Source organism: Salminus brasiliensis, chromosome 5 (genome assembly GCF_030463535.1).
Source record: "Salminus brasiliensis chromosome 5, fSalBra1.hap2, whole genome shotgun sequence".
Lineage (NCBI taxonomy): Eukaryota > Metazoa > Chordata > Actinopteri > Characiformes > Bryconidae > Salminus > Salminus brasiliensis.
The window spans coordinates 11,927,400-11,951,885 of NC_132882.1; the positions used below are offsets into that span (position 1 = coordinate 11,927,400).

At 39.9% G+C, this 24,486-nt stretch overlaps 1 protein-coding gene across 2 annotated transcripts in view; it reads left to right on the forward strand.

Annotated features, from left to right (window-relative positions):
- vopp1b (VOPP1 WW domain binding protein b) overlaps positions 1 to 24,486 on the forward strand; it is a 51,134-nt gene that overhangs the window by 20,059 nt on the left and 6,589 nt on the right. Inside the window, exons 2-4 of one of the 2 annotated variants that reach the window (XM_072679388.1) lie at positions 715 to 773; positions 21,111 to 21,188; positions 23,473 to 23,606. In XM_072679388.1, coding sequence (XP_072535489.1) covers positions 715 to 773; positions 21,111 to 21,188; positions 23,473 to 23,606 — 271 coding nt within the window. Of the gene's footprint in view, positions 1 to 714; positions 774 to 18,748; positions 18,795 to 21,110; positions 21,189 to 23,472; positions 23,607 to 24,486 lie in introns of those variants that run through there. The other variant, XM_072679389.1, reaches the window with a different exon arrangement.

The following is a 24,486-nucleotide window of genomic DNA, read 5'->3' on the forward strand; positions in this document are numbered from 1 at the left end:
CATTTGAAATGTGGGATTGTACAGCGACAGACTTTCAGACATTCTCTTGCCAAAAAAATAATTTTGGGATTTGCTGTTTATTTCATGTTGACATTTGCTTTTTACAGACTGCACTGTTCCACCCTCATGTCCCCTGCTCTCATTTTTTAAGGCCAAAAGGTCACCCTAATGTAAACATTGTTAAAATGTCAAGTACAATTTGTTCCTTACAGTTTAAACAGTGCTGCTAGTAAATGTGCAAACCTATTACAGCTTTCTGTATTTCTGCTTAAATATTGTGAATTGTGAATCACATTTGCATGCCCTAAACCTAGATAAAGAGACACAAAAATATAGTTTTTACATTTATTAATTAAGCAAAATGATTCAGCATTGTATATCTTTGTTGAATCTGTAAAACTTTGAATCTTGTAAGACTTTTTTGGTAGTGTGTACAGTGGCCAAGCTGCTGTTTTCATCATCGTTAATTTACGTAGCTTGGGTTTGCATTGAGGAGTTGAGAAAATCACTTGAGAGAGTTTGGTAGAGTCTGTTAATCACAGTTTAATCTTTGGTTAGCAAAAAGCCCAGAATAGAATCCTATAGGATAGGTCTTATTTCTTGTTTAATAAGCCTTGATTTTCAGCCTGAGGTTTATCTTGTTAAAACACTAAACATTGCTAAATTCACTGAATGATGCTCTGTTTAGGCTAAATCCTTTTTTTCTCATTCCAGTGTATAGAGGCTAAGAAGTACTGCTGGTATTTTCAAGAAGGATACCCCACGTACTTCATGTAAGTACATTCTGGTTTTGCATCTTATAGACACGGTTCTCTGGATCACGTAAAGATAATGCGTTTATTCTTTTACTCATTTCAGCTTCCACATGTGCTTTAGCCCAACTAGCCCCTGTAAGTGCTGTACAGTCACTTACAGTATTGGTTTAGTGTTTCCTAGAATTGGCAGAACATACAACACTGGCTTCACAGAGACAGCCCACATCCCCTTGATTTAATCCTGCATATCTGTCCTCACTGGCTGCTACCTCGGGTGTCTTGAGTTTGGTCATTAACACAGGAGCATATCCACAAATAAGAGGAGCTCGTCTAGGTAATGAGATAATACCAGATCTCCCTGGCAACAAGTGGCAGACCTGGCCCTGCTCCAGCTTAGGCTCGAGCTGCCCTGGAAGCATAAAGCTTAGGCTGACATCTGATATTAGTAATCAAAAAAGTGTGGTTATGCACTGTAAAGCCCAAAAATCCAATAATAATTTCTGGGGTCTGAAAGTGTGAAAGCTCTTGTGAAAATGCTCCTATTTTGGATTCCTTTTTAATTTAATATGAAGTGTTTTATTAAAAACATATTTTACCATCTTAACAATTGGAGTGAGAAGTAGAAAGTCTTTGAAAATGTAGATTTTTTTTAATTGTATATATATTTTTTAATTTTAACATGAATATTTTCGTAGTATTTGGTGCAAAACTTTGGTTCTACAACATTGTTAATTTCCAAAATTAAGTGCAAAAATCATATTTTAATGTGCCCTCAGACTTTTGGACCTCACTGTACATTACTAAACACTTGACCAGTTTGGTTTTACATTGTACATTGTTTTTAAATCCTATAATGTTCAGTTAGTTTCTATTAAAACACAACAAAAACAAAGAATAGAGGTTAATGATGGGACCTACCCCTTTTAGCAAGCCATTTGAGCCTGTGAGCAACACTAGTCAATTTTAATAGCCCTCCTTCATTACTCAATCACTCATTTCCAGAAGAAGCACTTTATAAACAAACCCAGAAGGTTTCTGTAATTAAATTGAATAATATAGATACAGAGATACATAACATTAGCACCACCTGCCTAATATTGAGTAGGCTCCCATTGTGCCACCACGATAGGTCTGACCACTGGATCCGTGGATGCCACAAAATCACAAGCCTACTTGAGTTTTAGTGTTTTAGACATAGAAACCACTTTTAGAGCACATGCCATGACAAAAATAAAGAAATACCTGCTTTTTAAATGATTTTGATGTAGTGTGTAAACTAGGGTGACCAAATATCCTTATTTTTGGGGACCTAAAAATGTGGAATTTCAAAAAAGCTGGAATTACTTGCATGAACCACTTTTCTGCTGCATACAGTTACCACACCAGTTTGCGCATTGACAACATCCAGTCCTGCAGTAACCACCAAGACGTAGCCTAGGTTACTGGCTGTTTCTATGGACTACTAGGAAACATATGGCAGGAGTTTAAATCTGGCAGGCAGTGAGAAAAGCGCACTAAGCAGAGCTCTTTATTTTTGATGATTCAACACTCTGCTCATGTCTCTCTCACAGTCCATTTCCAGCCCTCCCCCTCTGAAAGATTAAACATTTGCATTACGGGGACGAAAAACACTGCTTAAAACCTTTCTGAGATGATGAGAGGTGACCCTGGCCATGTCTGGCATCAGACCATAAATGATTTTACTGTGCAGCTCTACATGCCTGTATTCAAATCTGATATAGACCCAGCGCTGCAGTGGGGGGATGAAAGGGATTACTGATTTTACTCTCATGGACAGGTGCGTGTGTCGAATCATTGCCGCTGGGTTCAAGTCACAGCACCAATTCACAGCCCTATTTATCAACTCCCCGGGTGTGTCTTCTCAGAGCATCAGCTCATCACTTTTTGCTGTGCATTAGCGGAGTGTTGTATGCTGCACAATGGAAGTCCCCTGCCCCAATCACATGCGGCAGGTGGACTGTTTTCAGCTCACTGTTTACATTACGTCTATATTGACTTTACTCATTTTATGAGGTCAATGGCTGTAATGCACATTACAGTTACAATAATGGACATAGAACATTACAATTATGGACAGGCGTAGTTCTTCGATTGCATTTCATCACCAAATTGAAGTCTCAATTTTTACTAGTTTTCACTTTTTGATATAATTTGAATCTGGTAGTTTTTACGTCATGTTTAACGGTCATGATGTAAAGACCAATAGAAATTCTACAAAATTACTTGGAATAAAATCTTTGACTTCCATTTAGGGCTGAGCGATATGATAAAACACTATACCACCATGTTTTAAGACTTTTTAACAATACACAATGAAGAAACACACAATTCATGTAATTACAGACAAAAGACCTCACAAATCAAAGACTAAACACATCAGTAGTGACAAATTCTTAAAAACTACTATTCAGATCCTCCCCCATACTGAATAGAGTGGTTTTTATTTAAAATGTGCTGCAGTTCATCTAATTAAACCAGTCTAATTACTCTGTTATAATAATGAAACCTGCAGCTGATCAGTGTTTATTAAGCACTAATAGTATCCTCAATATGCTTAGAAAAGCATGTATCACTCTAACAATTATTACAATACAATAAAATATTGTAATATTGCCCAGCTCAAAGTGTTTTTAAGTCTAAAAAAACAAGGTTTTTGCGAGACAGTGGCGATATACTTTTGCCTAAGTTGATATTGTTATCCAGATGATTTGGGTAAAATTTGGATTTGCATTTTTTTTTATCTTAAAATATCAAAAATATATTAAGTTAAAATTCAAAACCTCTATATTCAGAACTCCACATCTATACACTCCACATCTATACACAAATTGTTATATTATTATTATATATTGTACTTGTCACTTTCTGGATGAATTTTCAGATGAGAAATGTGGATATTGTCTGTTTTATTATTCTCAATTCTAGGTTTGGAGAGACAGTTACAGATCTACATAACTGTATCCCTACTGTTAATTAAGTATAGTAATTAGTTGAGGCTTAAACACATAGGCGTCCAGCCAATATCAGCAGAATACACAATACCTCAGTATCACATCATATTTAAGTTTGTGTCAGTGAAGTTAATCAATACTAATACTTTGTCTTAAAATTATACCAAAATGTTTAAAATGTTAAAATTATAACCTTACACTAAACACAGGATTGTAACTGTTAACCAGGTATATTATATATTCAGTTTTTAATCTAAAGCACTCAGCAAATGACATTTTCTGCAGTTTCAACCTAACATTATTGATCAATTCACAGCAGAGAGGTGTTGTAAAGCAAACAAGTCTAACAAACTAACATTACATATAACTTTACAAATAAAAAGACACTGGCAGATTCAGAGCACAGGATCACTGGCCATGGATTGTAAATAGAAGTACATTTGCATAGTTAAGAGTTTGACTCCTGACTGTACATGAAACTTGAGTTAGTAAGCTGTTCGACTCAGTACTTATCTGTCAGCTTTGTTGAAATTTGTAAATCAACATTTCTGTATGTATGAGTGACTTTATGTTTACGAAGTTCACATTCTGTACAGAGAGCACTGTAATTACTTTAAATGCATAGTGTAAAATGTATTCATGTATGTGTTATGTTTAATTTTGTAATATCAGCAAACAAATATAAAGTGTGCTTTAGCACATTTAGCAAATTAGCAAAGAAATTAGCAAAGAAAAGTCATATTTAAGTGATTTTCTGTGGATAATTTGTTTGGTTATTATTATTATTATTATTATTATTATTATTATTGTTGCACCTTGATAACCTGATTTTGCTTCTTCTTTTTTTTCTTATATTTCTGCCGTTTCTTTGCCGCCTTACTAGTCCCGTAGTTTTCGAGATAAAGGCCTCTTTAACACCTTTAAGGTGGAACTTACATTAACATAGCACTGATATTAAGGTGGCACAGAATTTAAGGTAAATAACACACAACACACAAACTTACCACATCCCACACCATAAACACACCTCATCCCACACACAAAAGCCCTAATTGTTTAAAATTCTGTTTGATTTCTCACCAGAACCAGTTCAGAAAAAGTATGTCCACATAATTTGCTGTTTTTATTCTAGTAGTTGTATTTTACAATAGCATCCACCATCAGCAACACTAGAGAAACCACCACAGAAACTAGCAACAACCCAGCAGGCAGTGGGAACCTTCAGGAAATTCACTTTTCTATGATGATGATGATGATGATGATTATTATCATTATTATTATTATTATTATTATTATTATTATTACCATGAATTCAACAGGGGTTTCCAAACCATTGCATACACATACACATTTATTTCCAACTTTATACACACCCAGCACTAAAATACTATTGAAGTTAGTGCATATAGGCCTTGCATTTTCAGGGCCGCTTTCTTGTTCAGTTCAGTTACTCTCTCAGCCCCATGCAAAACTGCTCTTCTGACATCAGTGAGAGCACACTGTCCTTTGCCTTATCTTAACTGTCAAGGCAGGCAGGCTGTCCGCGTGGTGATGCAAGCCTGTCCCAGCATGAGTTATTAGAGGCTGAGGGAAATGAAGTGCCATTCTAGGCACTCGATCTGGTCCACAGAGTCTGTTTCTGCAGGCATATGTTAGTGCGGGAGTCTTTCTTCTGCTACTCCTCCTCAACTATGAGCTCTCACCTTCAGCTCATACAGAGATCGACTCTCTGTTTAGACAGAAAACAAAGCAAAAAAGTCTAATCTGCACTGAAGATTTGCACTCTACACAACAGACTGCAGGGCTTTGTGGCTTTAGATGGATATATAAGGCGAGCGCAGTCTTAAAGCAAGCAGAGGAGGAAAGTCAAGTGATGTGAGACCCCTAACACTTGCTGCATTGAATGAGTGTGAAGCAGTGCTGCCAAGGACATTTAATTATTCTTCATTATACCATCAAAGTCCTACTGAAAATATCCTAAAATCTCCAATATTTGAGAACTGATTCAGTCTTCTAAGTGCTTGCGTCCGCTAATAGAAGGAATTCTTCTACTACCGTCTATTCACTGCAGTTCAGAACCTGGTAGTGGGTGTTTTTGGACAAAGTCCTAGGCTTAACTGTAGGAGTGTGTTTCTTCAGGCAGAGATCCTTTACACCTGACTGAGCCAACACGTGCCGTAAATATCAGAATCTCCAGTTCCTGTGCTCTTTAAACAAAAAGGCAGCTATTTTCCTTAAAAGCATGGCAGTAAATGGAGTCTTCAATTAGACACGTTCTACGGAAAGGTTATCATCAATGGATAATTATCCACTTCAGTCTCCTCAATGAAAGCGCTGATCCTCCAGAAAAGTGCTGCTGTAGCGCTTACATAGGAAGACATTAAGATATTTTTGATCCTTATAAGAATTCATCGTTTTACATGGAAAAGTGGGTTGAAGGAGGCTTTAAATCACTTATCTGAGAAGTAAATGCAGACATTCAGATCTGTTTCAACACTCTTATAATCACAGATTAAACAGTCCACTGTTAGCTTTATGGAAGTCTGTCAGGCAGCTTCTCCAGTAGTTTTTGTGTTCTGGTATATGCAGTACCAGGGTAGTCACGGTACCATCATTTTGATTTCTACACCAAGTGTAGTGTCACAATTCTCAATACCGGACCACACTACAGCAAAATGTTGAACCCTCATCATTGTCTGGACACCAAATGAGAATTAGACAAATATTAGAAAAATATACATTTGTACGGGTTAATGACTGTTCCAATACAAACAAAATACAGACGAGTCAGACGAGCACTTGCTTAATTAATTAATCAGAAGCAATGATAGTCTGCATTGATAGGCCAAACTGCAGTATTAAAACGTAATGAACGTTCAATACTTTGTCAAACTTATACTTTCTTTTGTCTGTGAATAATATATAACAGACTAAATGAAATATTTCATTTCTGAAAAACCATTTGACAATGAATACAAAAAGGTTTCAAAAAGAATATTGTCTGATGTATAAATCAAAATAGTTGTATTCCTCTTATAGTGGAGGTATAAATCATTATATCTTTGACATTTCTTGTAGTGTAAAGCCCACTCCCAACATTGTATTAAAAGGAATATTCCTAAAATAGGTAAATGAATGTCTTCAAATATAAATAAATATAAGTACAGAAATCAGAGTGTGTTTTTCTGTCAGTGAAGTTGTTCATATGTTGGTTAAAAGAATAAAGAAAAAAAGTTTTATCAATGATTATTACACTAAGGCAGTGGTTCTACACTATATGTCCACATGTTTGTGAACACCTCTTCTAGTTACACCCATTGCTGACACAGATGTGCAAATGCACACACACAGCTTGTCTGGTTCTTGTATAGAAGTATTGACAATAGATTAGGACTCTTACCACACACATCATGCCTAATGCCAGAGGGGTTTAAAGCCCCTCAGCATTTAGCTGTGGAGCAGTGGAAGAACTGTGTTCTCTGGAATGATGGATCATGCTCCGTTCAATACTTTTGGGATGAGCTGGGGATGAGGTGGGGTGGTGAACATCCAACATCCTGACCTCACTAATGCTCTTGTCATTGAATGCAATCAAATCCTCACAGCAATGCTCCTCCAAGTAGTAGAAAGGCTTCTTCTTTGGACAGTAGAGACAGTTACTCCAACAAAATCAGGATAAACTCCTTATTAATTATTAACCCTTTATTTTGGAAGAAACAATGAATGAGCAGGAATGAGCAGGTGTCCCTATATTTTTGTCCATATAGTGTATTATTTGGTCGATTTTTCAATATAGCACCACAAAGGGATCTACTCAGAGAATCCTTTTCAAGACTATACTGGACCCTTTTCCCTTTGTCCGTGTTTGGTTCCTGACTTCTCTGCGAACTCCAACAACTGTATGGATGTGTTCAGTTCCACCAGCAGACCACCTGATTTACTTTAATGAGGGACTGATTAGACAAACGAGGTGTTGAATAGGATCTGTGAATATTGGCATTTCTCCAGGAGAGTTAGGCTACCACACTCACACATAGAATCACCTACTATTGCTTAGTTCTTTATTTGTGTTCACTCTTTTTAAATGAATGCTTCCTCTCCAGATAAGTAGCAGCACACTTGCTTTTCTCAGACTGGTTTACAGTGCTGCATATGCCTCTAACAGCAGGAGCACACTCTGAGTTGAGTGAGATAGTTGGAGGGCTGAGATAACAGAATATCCATCTCATTCTCTGCCACACCACTCCAGGGAGCAAATGCCAGAGAGAGCTGCATATGCTTCACACTAACATGAGTGACATCCTATCTGCTGCAGACCAAGCAGCCAACTGAGAACCATCATCAGATCATTGTCTCTGCAATAAAGGCTTAAACAAGCATCTCCGGTGATCGTTCCTTCATTTTCTTAATGGATTATCTCAGTGGCCTTCCTAGTCCTAAAGACACAATCAGTGTTAATGGGAAAACACAATTATGCAAATTATTCTTCACTTGCTGCTGTAACTTTTACTTGTGGGTGTTTTGTGTTCAGCGTTGGATCATTTGTATGATCATTTGCATTTTAGAAAGAATGGATTGTGTAGCTGGATAGTGTCAGTGAAAGCACCTAGCTAAAAGCTGAGGATAATTTGTAGATGAAAACCGAGAATAAAATAAAGGCATTTGATTAAAGCTTTGGTTGTTGCCATGATTTTAATTGGAGATTATTTTGCACAAATGATCATATGGCCGGTTGTACTGCATTTGGATTCAGTAAAGCTTTTAAAGTCTTAAAGTCTTAAAGTCTAATCACACTGTATATTGCATGTGACATTGCATATCACTTTATATAGGTACATTTAAGTACTGTATATAAAGTGTACGCATTAGAGGCATACAGCCTGCGCACAGTTTTTATTGGGTGCAGCGGCCACAGTCTAGTAAAGGTGTTTTTCCATAAGTTAGACTCCACAGGATCTCACAGTTCTGACATCTTGACACTTCCTGAAGGCCCAGTAGCGTTTCACGGGAATGTTCCTGCAGAGCAAGAATTTCCACCAACAGCTCTGACAAGTGCATTTGGTCAATGCTGCCTACTGTGAACTGTGAACTGAGTTAAATACAAGGGGCAGAATGCTTTGACTTCCGTGTGCAGTGTCCTATGTACTGTTTTTATTTTCCTCCATATTTAAAAGTGTAGAATTTGTGCACAACTATTTTGTTCAGTGTGGTTAAAGTTCACAATCCTAGAGAAATTTCATACATTTTCGTTTTACCATGTAAAAATCACAGGCCTTTTATACATAGTTTCTAAATTCAGTCATGTCACTCCACTGCAGCGTTCTCTTCACTGGCTTCCTGAAGCTGCTTCCCGCATCAGATTTAAAACCCTGATGCTGGCCTACAAAGCCCAGAAAGGACCGGCCCCTCCGTACTTGATGGCAATGGTCAAAAGCCGATCCGCACCAAAAGCCCTTCGAGCTTCAAGTATGGCTCAGCTCGACCCGCCATCCCTCAAAATCCACAGAAGACAAGTGTCCAGGCTTTTTTCTGTCCTAGCACCAAAGTGGTGGAACGAGCTTCCCCTGGGTGTCAAGAACGGCAGAGTCGCTCGCTGTCTTCAAACGCAGACCCACCTCTTTCGAGTACGAAATTTTCATACATTTTCGTTTTACCATGTAAAAATCACAGGCCTTTTATACATAGCTCCAACATTTCGAGGCACCAGAATGTTTGGAAGATAGGGCTTCATGGCATTGGTGAGTACTGAGGTAGTGTGTTCACATGCTTTATTAGTGGAGGTATAAAAGAGCGTTCAGTCGCTAGTCTTGATTCTAGGCTAAATTTACTGTATTTTAACATGAGGATCAGAGTTGTGCCAGTCAAGAAAATCTATATAAAGCTATAAAGCTGTGAAATAATAATAATAAATAAGAGAGAAAACAGTAAGATGCATTAGTTACACTGTTGCATATTGTCACTGTTATGCAAAAACCTTGTATTTTCATTTGTTCGTTTTCAGTTTTTTACATTGTGTCAAACGTTTGGGATGAATGGACCAATAGAAACGCTGCAGAATGAACTGGAATTAAAATATTTAAGAAGGCTTTTATTATCCTTCTCCTGTGAAGTCGCTATTTTTTTGGAGTTTACCGTTTTAATTTGACAGCAGCTACACAGTTCAGGTTTTTTTACACAGGCTTATATTTGTATGTGCTGGCATACGTTTGAATAATAAACCAGAGAAATATGTACATATACAGTAATGCTAATGAAATGTGCTCAGTGATGTATCAGCCTTGCCTGTGGAGAGAGGCAAGAAGGATGGAGGAGCTGAAAATGTGTCAGAATTACGTTTCTCAGCTACGAAGGTGTGACCCAAAACAGACAGGCAGCCGTTACAGTGCTGCGCTGTCACTCAGGCTCTTTCCTCCCATGAGAGTTCCCCATAATCAGACTCCAGTCCATTCGACTTGTTTCCAGGTGCTTCCAGATATTATTGCTGATGACCTGAGCTGAGTGTTTTTCCCCCTTTGTTTTTAAGGAAAAGACAATAGCAAAGTTATACAATAGTAAATAAAATGGATGAATCTGTAGTTTAGTGTCACTCTCTGAAAACAGGGAGGCTGCCTGTCTTTGCCTGTTTTGGGTCACATCTTCGTAGTTGAGGAACAAAATTCTGACACATTTTGAGCTCCTTCGTCTTCTTGCCTCTCTCCACAGACAAGGGTGATGCATCACTGAGCACATGCCATTAGCATTACTGTATATGTACATTTTCTGATCATTAAAAAGAAAATTTAAATTCCATCTTACTTGTGGGTTTAGCGGCGTGCTGAGTTTTATTAAAAGGAAGTGCAAGACAACCTGGATGAACCTGTCTACCTGAAACAGCCTGAAACCAGCCAAAAACACTCCTGAGAACATTTACTCCATTTGGTGCTCTCAGATATGAGGCTTTTGAGTCTCAGTTAACATGGTCTATGCGGTGGTGTTTAGCCTGCTAGCTAACTTGACTAAGGGTCGACAGTCCAAACACGGCAGTTTCATTTTGTTATTCTGTAACTCCCAAATCCTACTGCATGTGCTCAGACAGCTTACTCTGCTCGACTGGGATCTATGTGTGATATTTCTTTGTGTGTCTGCTAGGGAACCATGTGCATACTCACTCGTTTACCCAGAGCGTAGTATAGTTTCAATCATTTTCTTGCCAAATTTGAAACTAAATTTCTATTAATTTGCTGACTTTAACGAATTGGACAGACAAACAGCTGTCGACGCCTCATTTTAGGTTAAAATGTTTTTTACACTGCATTGACGGGACCTAACTTATCAGGCCCCTGCAACTTATTCAGAATGCAGCGGCACATGTCGTCTTCAACGTTCCTAAATTCAGCCATGTCTCTCCACTGCTGCGTTCTCTTCACTGGCTTCCTGTAGCTGCTGCCCACAACAGATTCAAAACCCTGATGCTGGCCTACAAAGCCCAGAAAGGACCAGCCAGCCCCTCCGTACTTGATGGCAATGGTCAAAAGCTGATCCACACCAAAAGTCCTTCGAGCTTCAAGTACGCCTCGGCTCGACCCGCCATCCCTCAAAATCCACGGAAGACAAGCGTCCAGGCTTTTTTCTTTCCTGCACCAAAGTGGTGGAGCAAGCTTTCCCTGGGTGTCCGAACAGCAGAGTCGCTTGCTGTCTTCAAACGCAGACTGAAGACCCACCTCTTCTAAAAGTACTTTGGTGAATAGCTGAGTACTATGGTCACCTTATTGACTTATGTTTAGTAATGTCTAAATTTAGAGGTATCTTTGAATTATTAGTCTATTCTAACTAGCTGGGGTTTTTCTTCGGTAAATAGCAAAGCACTTTTGTAAGTCGCTCTGGATAACAGCGTCTGCTAAATGCCTTAAATGTAAATGTGACATAATGCCACTTCCATCTCAGCCAGTTTTTAGACCTCACTACCTGTCTGTGTGTATGTGTGTATTGCTTGAGACATATTTTACTTAAATGTCTTTTTTGAATGCTAGCAGAGAAGAAGTCTCTCCAGAATGCAGACAACATCCAGACGCATGATACATTTTAATGTCAGCAGTGGGTTGAGATTTATACCTCATAATTATAGTAGCTAGTAATTTATAACAAATTATGAGATTAAATTTAGAGATGAAGCCGTGACATGATTAGTATTGTGACCTGACATGAGATCAGCTACATGATCAACTACAATAAATTGAGGTCTGATGGTCATGAGATGTTGACGGAGATGTTGCACCTCTGCTGTCTGGACAGACTGAGCATTTGGATACAAGGCAGATATAAAGTCTGAAGGTCTGGAGGTTTTAAGGAGGCTGTGTAAAAAGGCATGTTGCATTGAGGTTGATTGAGCTTTGTGATGTTCTGTTTGTAGCCTATTTTGGGTTTTGTTGCTATGATGGAGTTCCACTTGGACAAAGTGGCACTCCAGTGTTTGCATGCTGTTTGCTCTCCTAATGGCAATAATAATGCCCCCCCCCCTCTACCCACCCTCAGGCTTTGCCTCTTAAATGGCCCATTAAGTATGCTAATATTGTCAAGTATTACTAATGGATCTGTGTTTTTGTTCCTGGAGATCTCTATTTTTATAAGAAACTGTTTCTGCGCAGGCTGTTCGACGTTCAGCGTGTTCTGAGATGACCATTACATTACACTAAAGTGTGACCATTACAGATGCAGATTTCACATATTAAGACCTGCGCTCTGCGCTTGTTTTGGGGGGAGATAAATCGTTGTTCTTGCGATGCTGCTGTCTGGGCTGAAATTAGGATTTCTTTCCCTCGTTTTTCTCCCTTCGTGTCCCACTTTGATTACTGTGTCACAGTCATTAGCAAGCTGCTGTTGAGGTAAAGCTTCTTTGCAGAATGGCCTTTGATATTGCTTCCCTGTCGTTTTGTCAGACTGAAGAGCCGCCTGAGCAGCAATGACTTGCTGTTGCTTAATCCTGGCTTTATCCTTGAGCTTCCGCTCGCCCGCTCAACGCTGTCACTACGCTGAATACAGAATCACGAAATGTTCATTAATTAAATATGAAATCACGGCACAGCCGAGACTGTGAAAGCAGCAGATGCATGTTTTGTTTTTCGGGTCTCATCCCTTCATGCAGTCTGTCAGCTTAATGTGGAACTATTAACCATCTAAACAGTCGCAGACATGTTCAGCATAGATTTGAGTGTTTATAATGTTCTTTATAGCATTTTTTTATTATTATAATTTCTTTATTATAATTTACCGTTGCGGCATTTAGCCGATGCTCTTATCCAGAGCAGCTTACATTTAAATCATGATACACAGGTAGGCAACAGTCTTGTCCAAGGACTCATATTAGTGTAGGGTGATGTGTTTGCCTGACATGGGTATCGAACCATAGTCTGTCAAGAAGGGTACAATACCATACTCCAGGGAAGGCGGTGTTGTTTGTTATCCACTAGGCTACACCAACCTCGATCACCAATCTCCACCCCCAACAAACCCACAGCGACTCATGTCCATGCGTTATTTCATGCATGTCAAAAATGCCACGTGAACATTACCTTGAAGGGCATGGATGTGACAGCTGTGACATCAACAGGGACCGAACTGTAACCTCCTGATGAAAAGCTTAGACAGCTGCACCACTCAGGACCACCCCTATAATTCAATGTGCTCTATTTGTTGTGATTCTAAATTATTTACTTAATTATTTATACAAACTTGAATGAGACAGGGCTCCAAGTGGCTCAGCGGTCTAATGCGCTACCACTATGGCCCGGGGGTTGTGAGTTCAAATCCTGAGCCATGCTGCTTTGCCATCAGCGGCCGGAGTCAGAGAGAGCAAAGTTGCCTGTTGCTCTTTCCGAGGGGGTAGATGGTGCTTTCTTCCCTCAGCACTATGTACTACGTAAGAGTGGGTTAATTGTCAGTACCATATTGGGGAAAAGGGGAAAAATAATCAAACAAATAAATATTATATTATATTATGTATAATATATATAATATATATTATATTATAAAATGTTATAATTAATAAAAAAAAATAGCCATTATATCACCACCATTATCCATTTTTTCACCCCTATTAGAATATATTTAGGCCTCTGCTGGAAACTCTGTAGTGTTCCAGCATAGAGAGGTAGGGGAGGAGGAGGAGGAGGATAAGAGATGAGGAGGTGAAGGTGATGTATGTTCTTCAGGGCTGCAGTCAGTCAGCTGTAGCTGGCCTTTTAAAGCCGAGCTGTTTTATCATGTGCGAGTGAAGTGAGCTGGGACCCTGTGCTAAAGTTCATCCCAACCAGCACAATAGATCTGTACTGTCTCTTGCTTTCATCATGAGCAGTGGCGGTGTATCAGATTCAAGGGTAATATATCTGTACTGTAATCTGTAAGAAGAGACAAGAGCACTCGGTGCAGGAAGACAGATGCTCAAACATACAGGTGACTTTGGTGTTGTGTGAAGGAAATTGTAGATGATTCAAAGTAATGTGTAAATAATTCAAATGAATCCAAGTAAATCTGTTCAAAAGGTAAGTGCATCAGACAGGCCTTTATTCTGTCCATCTATCCAGATAGCTATTGAAACTGGCAGGTGAAAATACTGCATGTACGGCCTTCTGACCATGTGAAACAGACGATGAGATCAGAGAGTAAAAGACTGTGGTGAGTTTGGCTGTTTATGATGGACAACAAATGTAACTAAAGGTCTTTATGATGCTGGACCTTCATCTGTTGCCTATAGATGTTAATGGTGGTGTACACCAAATTGATCTCTCTCTGGAATCAATTTTAAATATCTGATATTCTTTCTAATTTGTAGATTATTAAAAAAATATATATAGCATTATTTCACATATTTTAAATGTATTTTTACTTGTTTATCTACTGAAAGTGTCTTATTGCAGTGGCAGATAATTTTGCTAGTTTGAAGCTGCAATAAGTTGCATTATCTGTTATTTATTAAATTATGCAAATTATCTGCCAAAGGAATAAGACATTATAGGCGATAAAATAAATTAGAAAAAATGAATTAATCTTATATTATTTCTATAATTGTCTTAAAATAAGCCATCATTGATTTCAACTACATTTAAAAGGATTACGTTTGCTGACATTCCTTTTTGCAGTGCACTCATTATATACTAAATCAAACAGGGGATACACTATATGTCCAAATGTTTGTGGACACCCTTTCTAACGAATGCATGGAATTGGGTGGGGTGGTGATCATCCAACATCCTGACCTCGCTAACATTCTTGTTGCTGAATGCAATCAAATCCTAACAGCAGTGCTCCTAAATCTAGTAGAAAGTGTTCCCTGAACAGCAGAGATAGAGCAGAGACAGTTATTTCAAATTAAGACTTTAAATTAAAAACTCTTTTTAATACCCTTGATTTTGGAAGAATCAGTGAATAAGCAGATGTCCCAATACTTTTGTCCCTATATTGTAGCATGCATACAAGAAGCCTGGCCTGGTGAACAATGCAGTACTGTAGAGGCAAAATATGGCCTGGCCATTCTGTCTTACTGAGGATTCTAGATGTTGTTCTCCTATTGCAGCATTTGGGGACTCTTATTATTGATACAGCTCAGCATTAATGATATTTAATAATCCTGACCTGATATTCAACCAATCACTTAAGTTATGTCTTAAAAAAGAAGCTGAAGTGTTTTACAGTCTAAGCTTTGCAACCAAGCTCCTACAGTGGAGTATTATTTAAACGCATTGTGCAGTCTGGCAAGCTGGTCATGCGTATCTGACTGATTCCTGAATAGAAAGCTGCTGCACGGTGAGCTGAATGTGGACCTGAAGGGTGTCTATTTGTCTCCCTGACCTGTGGCAACTGCTTGACCTTTACGTCACAGATGGACGCTCACTGCTCTAGCTGTCACGGACCAGGTGACCGGTCACCAGCATTCATGCCAAGAGGCCTTGACAAGGCCAGAGTGTCTCTGTCACTCCTGAATGCCAGTAGAATTACAGGGTGTTATTTGCGAGCTTTGTGGGCAGCTCTGAAGCTAATCTGGCCAGCTATCTGGGCAGGCTGCAGAATTGGATATTTTTTACACATGTAGTACTGCAGGTGCAGGAAGGCTTACTGTTCCTGTGATGTTGCCACAAGTCAGAGTCTGCCTTCCTTCCTTTCATTAGGGCTGAGGAATCTTTCAATGCAATGCATTTTTAGTTCCATCTCTTTTTAATACTTAATCTGATTAAAGATTCAGGAAAGTCAATCACGCATGTCAGCAGTTGTTTTCCCCAGAGCTGTGGTGCTTATTGGACACCTTGTCCCTTACCTTGAACCATGTATCTCCCTTTACTGTGGCCCATAACTCTATTATTTAAGACCACCTATAGATAATCTGTGTCTGTGTGTAATCTATATATGTATCACTGTACAGATATCAGGATCGCTGTGTAATAGGTTGTATCTTCAAACCTACAGTGGCATCTGTGAAGGTTTGGGACAAATGGGCAAGCAAAAGAATATGAGCCACTCTGACTAGGGCCAAACTGTGGTGGTTAGACCTTAGAACTGGGTCAGAACATCTCCAAAACTTCAGGCAGGTAGGATGTTTCTGGTATGCAGTGATCAGTACCTACCAAAAATAGACCAAGAAAGGGCAACTGGTGAAGCCTCATTGATGCTTATGGAGGCCACACCTTACAACTTTTACAGGGCTTAAAGGATCTGCTGCTAACGTCTTGGTGCCAGATACCCCAGGACGCCTTCAGAGGTCTTGTGGAGTCCTTGCCTTGAATGGTCAGATCTGTTGTGGTGGCACAAGGGGGACCTACTCAGCATTAGGCAGGTGGCACTAATGTTAAGGCTGATCGCTGAAGTATTCATTTATTTAATTTCCAGTAAAAACGAGTGTTACATTATTTGTTTTTCAGGAGATTTAGGACTAGATGTAAAACTGTCCGCTTGCATAAAGGAATGGTCAAATGAAAATATCTGAAAAATGAAAAATACTCCAAAATAATGTTTACCACACAGGTTCACCTGTTGTCCTTTCTTGCACCACTTCTGGTAGGTTCTGATGCTCTGCCCTAGTCGTCTAGCCATCACAAATGGCTCTTGTCAAAGTGTCTCCAATCCTAATGCTCACCCATTTTTCCTGCTTTAAACACATCATCAGGCACTGTGATGGCTAATCCAGAACCTTCCAATACCACTTCTGAAATCGTCTGTTAAACACACACTAGATGCAAAATGACAGCATATGTAGAAATAATAACTATAGTATATCACTCACACATCACCCACATTCTGTGTACTTTTCTGTTTAATATATTATTTAATATATTTATGTTTTGTTTCCGATTGAGTAAATAAATGTACACTGTACTGTATGTCTGTGAACTTTGTGATCTGGTATTTCAGCTACATACATATTTTTAAAGATAATTTAAAGATAAACTTTAGAATAAATCACAGTTGTGTAAAATTGGTTTCTTGCAGCTACAGCCAGCTACAGATAACATTTATCAGAGGATTAGTGTAAAATGAGCACCATATCTGCACATTGTACACATGCTGTTTTGTAACAGAGCAGGTCCACATGCATTTGAATCCTATGGGCTTTTTTTCTGTTGTCCTGGTAACCATCAGCTGGCCTTTCCTCTCTACTGGCCTGGAAAGAATCCTGTCCCTTTCACTTGGTCAGGGTCACTGGTGTGCTGTCCAGGCTGTGAAGCCTCAATCGCTCAGACAGGCCTCTCTCCATAAGGGGAGTGAAGTGTCCCCATGCTCTTTAAACGTGATCAAAAGAACCTGCTCGTTCCTGGGTCTGGGGCACTTGCTGAGTCAGTGGCGGCCTTGTTATCCTTCCTGATCAGACGCACAAACCAGCTGGGCACACTCCGAAATGAGAAACACTGAATTATTTATCTTGCGTGGCATCCTTTATCAGGTCCTTTATGCCAGGTAGTGCCGGCATGCAAGAGAAGCTCCTGTGTTTATAATTGATGGCTCAGCGACAGAGGAAACTGTAGCCCCTCCATTCGCACCTCAGCTCGCCTGGAGCAGGCTGTAGATGAGCGATTTTACACGCAGGCCATGGCAAGACTCCAGATGCCATGTCACTGCTGAAATATGAGATTGTGAACGGTTGGGATTCGCATTAGAGACTCTGATCAAACTTCATTCAATACCCATTCCATCTGACTGATAGGTCAGTCAACATGCTGTAAATAAATCCCACAATACACTCGTAATTTCTAGTAAACACAGTAGACCACTACATCAGCTGTGTATAAAATTGTGGTACGCTGTATCAATCTGAAATCCACACAGTTCAAAAATATACATACAGGGTCAAAAATATATAAACACCCACTTAGATTATTAATCCAGTGCTTCTGAAAGTTAAAAAATGTCTTTTAACTTTCCAAGTACAAGGCCTCTTAACTTCCTGTAGGGGCAGTGGTGGCTCAGCGGTTAGAGCTCCGGGCTATTGAAGACAGTGTTGTGGGTTTGATATCCGGGCTCAGCAAGCTGCCACTGTTGGGCCCTTGAGCAAGGCCCTTCACCCTCTCTGCCCCCCGGGTGCTGCAGCAATGGCTGCCCACTGCTCCGGGCATGTATGTTCACTGTCCACTGTGTGTGTTTCACTGGTGTGTATGTGTGTGTTCACTGCACGAATGGGATAAATGCGGAAGCCAAATTCCATCTGTGCCCGTCACAAATGGTCAATGTGGTTGTTTAATGTTTATTGTGATCATGATTGACTACAGCTGGTAGCTGTTCTGTGCTCACATAAAGAGGGTTTGTTGGACAGCACTCACTGGATTGACCAACACACAAAACAGTAGGAAGGTCCACAGAGCTCATCAGCATGCTGGTCTCCATTTCTGTCCAGTGTGTAGGACTAGCGTGGTGGAACAAACTTCTTTGTGTGTCTAAACAGCAGTCATTTGCTGTCTTCAAACACTGACTGAAGACCCGTCTCTTTCAAGAGCATTTACTGATTTTTTTTTTTTTTTTTTTATGTTCAGGTGCAGGATAATCAAAAACTCTGTCGCTCTAAATTAGCAATTTTACAGCAGATGGAAAATTCTTCTTCATTTGAAATGTAAGTCTGTATAAATGTTATTTTGGAGCATTTCTATTGGTCCATTCATCATGGAATTTTGACCCAATTCTAAAGAACACCTGTCAAATTCTCATTATTTGAAAAAGTGAAAAGCAGCAAAGATGGAGATACACAGTCTTAGCATAATTGCAATGATATGTACGTAGCTGTTGAGTATTGTGCATATAGGTGTGTGTGGCTGTTGAGTATTGTGCATATAGGTGTGTGTGGCTGTTGAGTATTGTGCATATAGGTGTGTGTGGCTGTTGAGTATTGTGCATATAGGTGTGTGTGGCTGTTGAGTATTGTGCATATAGGTGTGTGTGGCTGTTGAGTATTGTGCATATAGGTGTGTGTGGCTGTTGAGTATTGTGCATATAGGTGTGTGTGGCTGTTGAGTATTGTGCATATAGGTGTGTGTGGCTGTTGAGTATTGTGCATATAGGTGTGTGTGGCTGTTGAGTATTGTGTTGGTATCCATACTGACCTTTGTATTTGACGATATCTAAGACTGACATGGACAGTGAAGGGCGTTTGCTAAATGCCATTAATTTAACTACATGTCAGGTCAGTGCATCACTTGTTTACATCTGGCTATTTAGTTTCAGTGCAGAAAAGTAGTAACTACTGACCAGCATTGATCACAGCCACCCTACTTTAACAAGGAAAAACTGCATCGACTTTAGAAGTAATAGCAATAATAGCTTCCCTGGATCATTTTTTTGGATATTTACTAAGAATTAACCAGGCAAACCTGCAAAAAGTAATGAATGGCAGCAGGAAGAACATGTGGTGTGCATGTGTCTCATTAAGAGGGCAACAGTAGGCCCATGGCTAGAAGATTAAACTTATAACGTGGGCACTGGTGTTCCACTCGAAGTGCACCTGAGTACCAGAAAGTATCTCTTCTCATATTCATAACCCTCTGCCTGGGTTGCTCTCAGTTTTAGGGCATTGCCATGGATACCCATGGCAAAGCACTTTGTCATTCTGTGCCTCAGGGGATAGCAAAGAGCACTGGCCTCTCACGACAGGTCCTAATTGGATAGCCTTTGGGTTTGGGAAGGATAACTGAGCTGTGTATGCTATGCCTCCAAAAATATATGTTCTAACAAGCCAGTACATCGTTAGACCCAACATAAAGCATCCCTAGACCTTGCATAAAGATGTCCTGTTTGGAGCAGTCATTATTAAGGTTCTGCTGTTTCTAATTTCTTCTCCTGTGCTCGTGCACATGATGTATTTTCAACCTAAGGATAGAACCCACACTTTGGGCACACCTTCTCCACTGCTTTTAATGAGCTATAAGTGGGAAAATAATTGCCATCAATAGCTGGGATTTATAAGGGTGAAGAACTGCTTGTGTTCATTTCCCATAGGATGTTGAATATTGGCATTAGTATTAGTGATATTAGGATTGCTTACATTCACTCTCAATCAGAGATTTATAGTAATAAAGTAGAACTACTAAAATACTGTATCTGTATCTACTGGAGTGTTATTGTTTTCGGTACGCTGTTTATGTGCTGCATCGTTACTCTCTACAATTATAAAAACGGTATGAATCATTTCAAACCCACATGATCACCAAGCCAGAGTGCTAGATGGCTCTGTCACTGGGTTTGATGAAGCCGCCTCAACATTAGGCAGAATAAGCAATCGAGCCGTGAGCGAGTATGCTGTCATTCTACCTCTCACTCCGCTGCTGCAGTGAGGACACTAACGCTAGAGCTCTGTTAGTTTATCTCCAGATGAAGAAGAACCACCAGAACCTCCAGCTTCACCTCCTTCAAATACTTGTATGTGTCTGAATGGCTTGAGATCTTTCAGCTGTAGTTTACAGAGAGTGAAGCTCAGGGTTTAAGCTGCTCTCCTCACTGGTTTTACAGATGTAACTCTTGTATGTGGCGGGTTGAGTCCGTTCTGTTCAGCCATTCTCTCTTTTGGGCGAGTTTGTTTAGAGAGTTAACTGAAGACTCATGTTCATGAACTCTGTCTTCTACAGTCCTGTCCTTCTACTACAGCCAGAGGAACTGTGACAGTCTGAAATAATATAAACACTGATATTCAGACTTTTGACTGCTTTCTGTAATAACTACAGAACGCAATACTTTTACTTTTACTTTCAGTACTTAAGTAGCACAGTTTAGAATGAACTACCTGCAATACTTTAGTACTTCCACTTAAGTATGGAGCTTAAAGAACACTTCTGCTTCTACTTAAGGCACTTTTTTGTTCGAGCATTTGTCCTTTTACTCAAGACTGTGTCTCTAGTACTTTATACATGTCTGCTCTCAATCTCCTTTGTGTGGACAGATGCCGTTCATACGAGGACTGCTGTGGGACTCGCTGCTGTGTCCGAGCCCTCTCCATTCAGAGGCTCTGGTATTTCTGGTAAGGACTCTCGATTACCTTCCAATCTCACACATTCCAGGTATTTGTTCCAAACCCATGTGCCAACATCTAATTTAGTTAAATAGCCTAAGCTACTTGGCTCTGGGTAACAGGCCAGAAGCTTAACACAGAGCTTGGAATTGATGTATCTACACTCTACCTGCAGAAAAACCTCTTTTTCATGTTCCAGTAGATCAATACTCTTGCATTATTGTCCAACAGTGTGTGTGTGGATCAGATGAGAGATGAGATTCAAAGCTATTAAATCCCCTTCCTCTGAATTCCCCATTGTTGAACAGTCTGTCCACTTCATAAAAGGTTAAACACACCAAAGGACATGGGCTAGTATGGCTGCCTTTATTAAGGAGTCAGAATGATGAGAGGAGAGTCATTCTGACTCCTTACTGGTAGATATTGGATTCTATTTTTTCCTTGTACGATCTGGACATTTAAGCTTCTTTAAGAAAATATCAGACAACACAACAGCAATGAAAGGTTAAACGCTTCTTATATCCAACTGCATCATAAGGCTGCCGGATAAAACTTTAATATTACAATAAATACACATAACATTAATATAAAAAAAAATGTTTTCCATCAGTGTTTTCCATCACATCTCCAAATATCTCCTCATGGGAGTCTATTTGTTATTTATAGTTCTCATCCAACACCTGGTTTGGTAAATCAGTGCCTAATGATGGTAAATCAGGTGAGCTGCTGGTGATGGAATTGAACACGTCCACGCTGTGCTGGCCAGGAGAAACCTGTTCTTCAGACTAGCTCACAAGATCTCCACTGCTTTCTTGTTCATAAGAAATGCTTGTTCCTTTTTCTGTATTTATTTTCACCTGCATCTGGTGTTCTGTAATATCGTACACCCAATCATCCATATATACCCATGTAAAATGTCCAAATATTTCTGGACACCCTTTGTAATGGACGCATTCAGCTATTTTAAGTCTTGTCTAGTTCCCGTAGAGAAGTACTGCCAGTAGAATGGGACACTCTGGTGCTCAAAAACATGAACCTATTGGCATCATGCCTAATGCCAGGCGTGGGCTAGAGGGGTATAAAGCCCCCCAGCACTGAGCTGTGGAGCAGTGGAACTGTGCTTTCAGGAGAGATGGTGCTGGAATGTTGGTGGTAATCATCCAACATACTGACCTCAACGCTCTTGTTGCTAGATCTAGTAAAAAGCATTCCCTGCAGAGACAGTAGAGACAGTTACTCCAACAAAAGCAGGATTTGTAATACCCTGATTGATTTCAGAAGAAAGAGTAAATGAGCAGGTGTCCCAATACTTTTGTCTATATAGTATTACATAGACCAAAAGTAACGAATATAAAGAAGTGCTACAGCAGAGATGGCACCACTAAACATAATGCATAAGACTACTGCTGCTAAAAGCTGAAATATATATCTCTGCTATATTGATTATGAGCCTTGGGTATAAATAGGCAGTTTTGCTGCAGTAACACCCTCCAGTCCTCCGGGAACACTACATCATGGAACATTGCTGTGAGCATCTGACTGCATTTAGCTGCAGGAGCATTAGTAAGGTCAGGTACTGAGGTTAGATGATTAGTTCTGGTTCACAAACACCACTCCAACACATCCCAGATGTATTGGCTGGAGCTCCATAAATCCAGAGAGCCCCTTTTCACTGCTTTACAGCCTTGGGAGTTTTATACCCCTCTATAGAGATCTTAGGCTAATATGCAGCTTTTCCAGAGCACTGCTCTCTATTGGCAGTGCTTTACCTATGGAGATTATACAGGCTTTGTGTGTTTCCTATAGGAACACCTGTGTCATTGATGTGTTCGATTTAAATGATCTGAATTCACTGATTATAAGAGGTGTCTTGATACATTTGGACATGTAGTCTAGCAGCATAAATGTGGAACAGCTATGTTGTGTCAGCTAGAGGGCTCCATCTGTTTGATTAAAGCTCTGGTAGTACTTATTTTTAATGCACAAAAAAACCCACTAAACTGACTCAAGATTTGAGTACTCTCACTGGATGGCCTTGAACAAGGCCGGCTTCTTTAACAATGACTTCAAATTGAAGTCTGGAAAAAAAAAAAGAAAGAAAAAGTCACATGGGGAGCAGTGCGCTTCTGGGTTATTGCAGAAGCTTCAGATTTAATTACACCCTCACAGCGAATGGGAGCTTTGGCAAGGATAGTAGATAATGCAAAACGATAACCGTAATAAAAGATGCCCTCACTTTCCATTTTTTTTTTTTTGCCTTTACTTCCTTAAACATCTGCCCTCTCTTCAACAGGCTGCTGCTGATGATGGGTGTGCTCTTTTGCTGCGGAGCCGGCTTTTTCATTCGCCGACGCATGTATCCGTCTCCTCTCAGTGAAGAGCCTGCCTTTAATGTGTCTTTCACCAGACAGCCTGTGAGCACACCAGGTGAGATGTTCGTCTTGGTTGCACCCTCATATGCTACTAATATTGATTTCGCCTTTTAGGTTTTGGCTTGATCATATATACTCATAAGGGACTCACATAGGTGGAACGTGGGCTTTGAGTAGGTTTGTACATGCGTTGAAACTGGGACCCAGTTGGGATTCCCAAATGGGCTAATTATTACTGTCCACCTTAATCTCACATGGGTCCCATCTAGGTCCCCATGTGCAGTGTACAACCCAGATGGGGCCCATGTTTAACCCCTCCTGGCCGCATCACTGACCCTGGTGAGGATACCCATGCAGGCCCCACAAGGGCATGTTATCTGGGATGCTTTCTGAGCATCTTATGGAGTTAAACTGTGTTTTAGGAACACTGACCGACTGCACAGAGCACAATCACACTGTTTCTTTGGTGAACTGATACTGTAATTTAGTACTGTATTGTAGCTTAGTTTTACACTGCACTGCGTTGTCTGTACACCAATTAGCCATAACATTAGTACCACTGACAGGTGAAGTTAAAAACATGAATTATCTTCATCTACAGTGGGATTCGTCAAGGGATGGATATATTAGGCAGCGAGTAAACTGTCAGTTCTTGAAGGCAATGTGGTAAAAGCAGGGAAAATAGGCAAGCATTAGATTCTGAGGACCACATTTTGATGACTAGACTACTGGGTCAGAGTATCTCCAAAATCAGGCAGGTCTTGTGGGGATTTCTCTGATATGCAGTAGTCAGTGTCTATAAAAGTGTTTTAAGAAAGGACAACCAGTGAACCGGCAAAAGGGTGATGGGCACCTAAGGCTTATTGATGCTCGAGGAGACTCCACCTCACAACGTACAGGACCTAAAGGATCTGCTGCGAAAGTCTTGGTGTCAG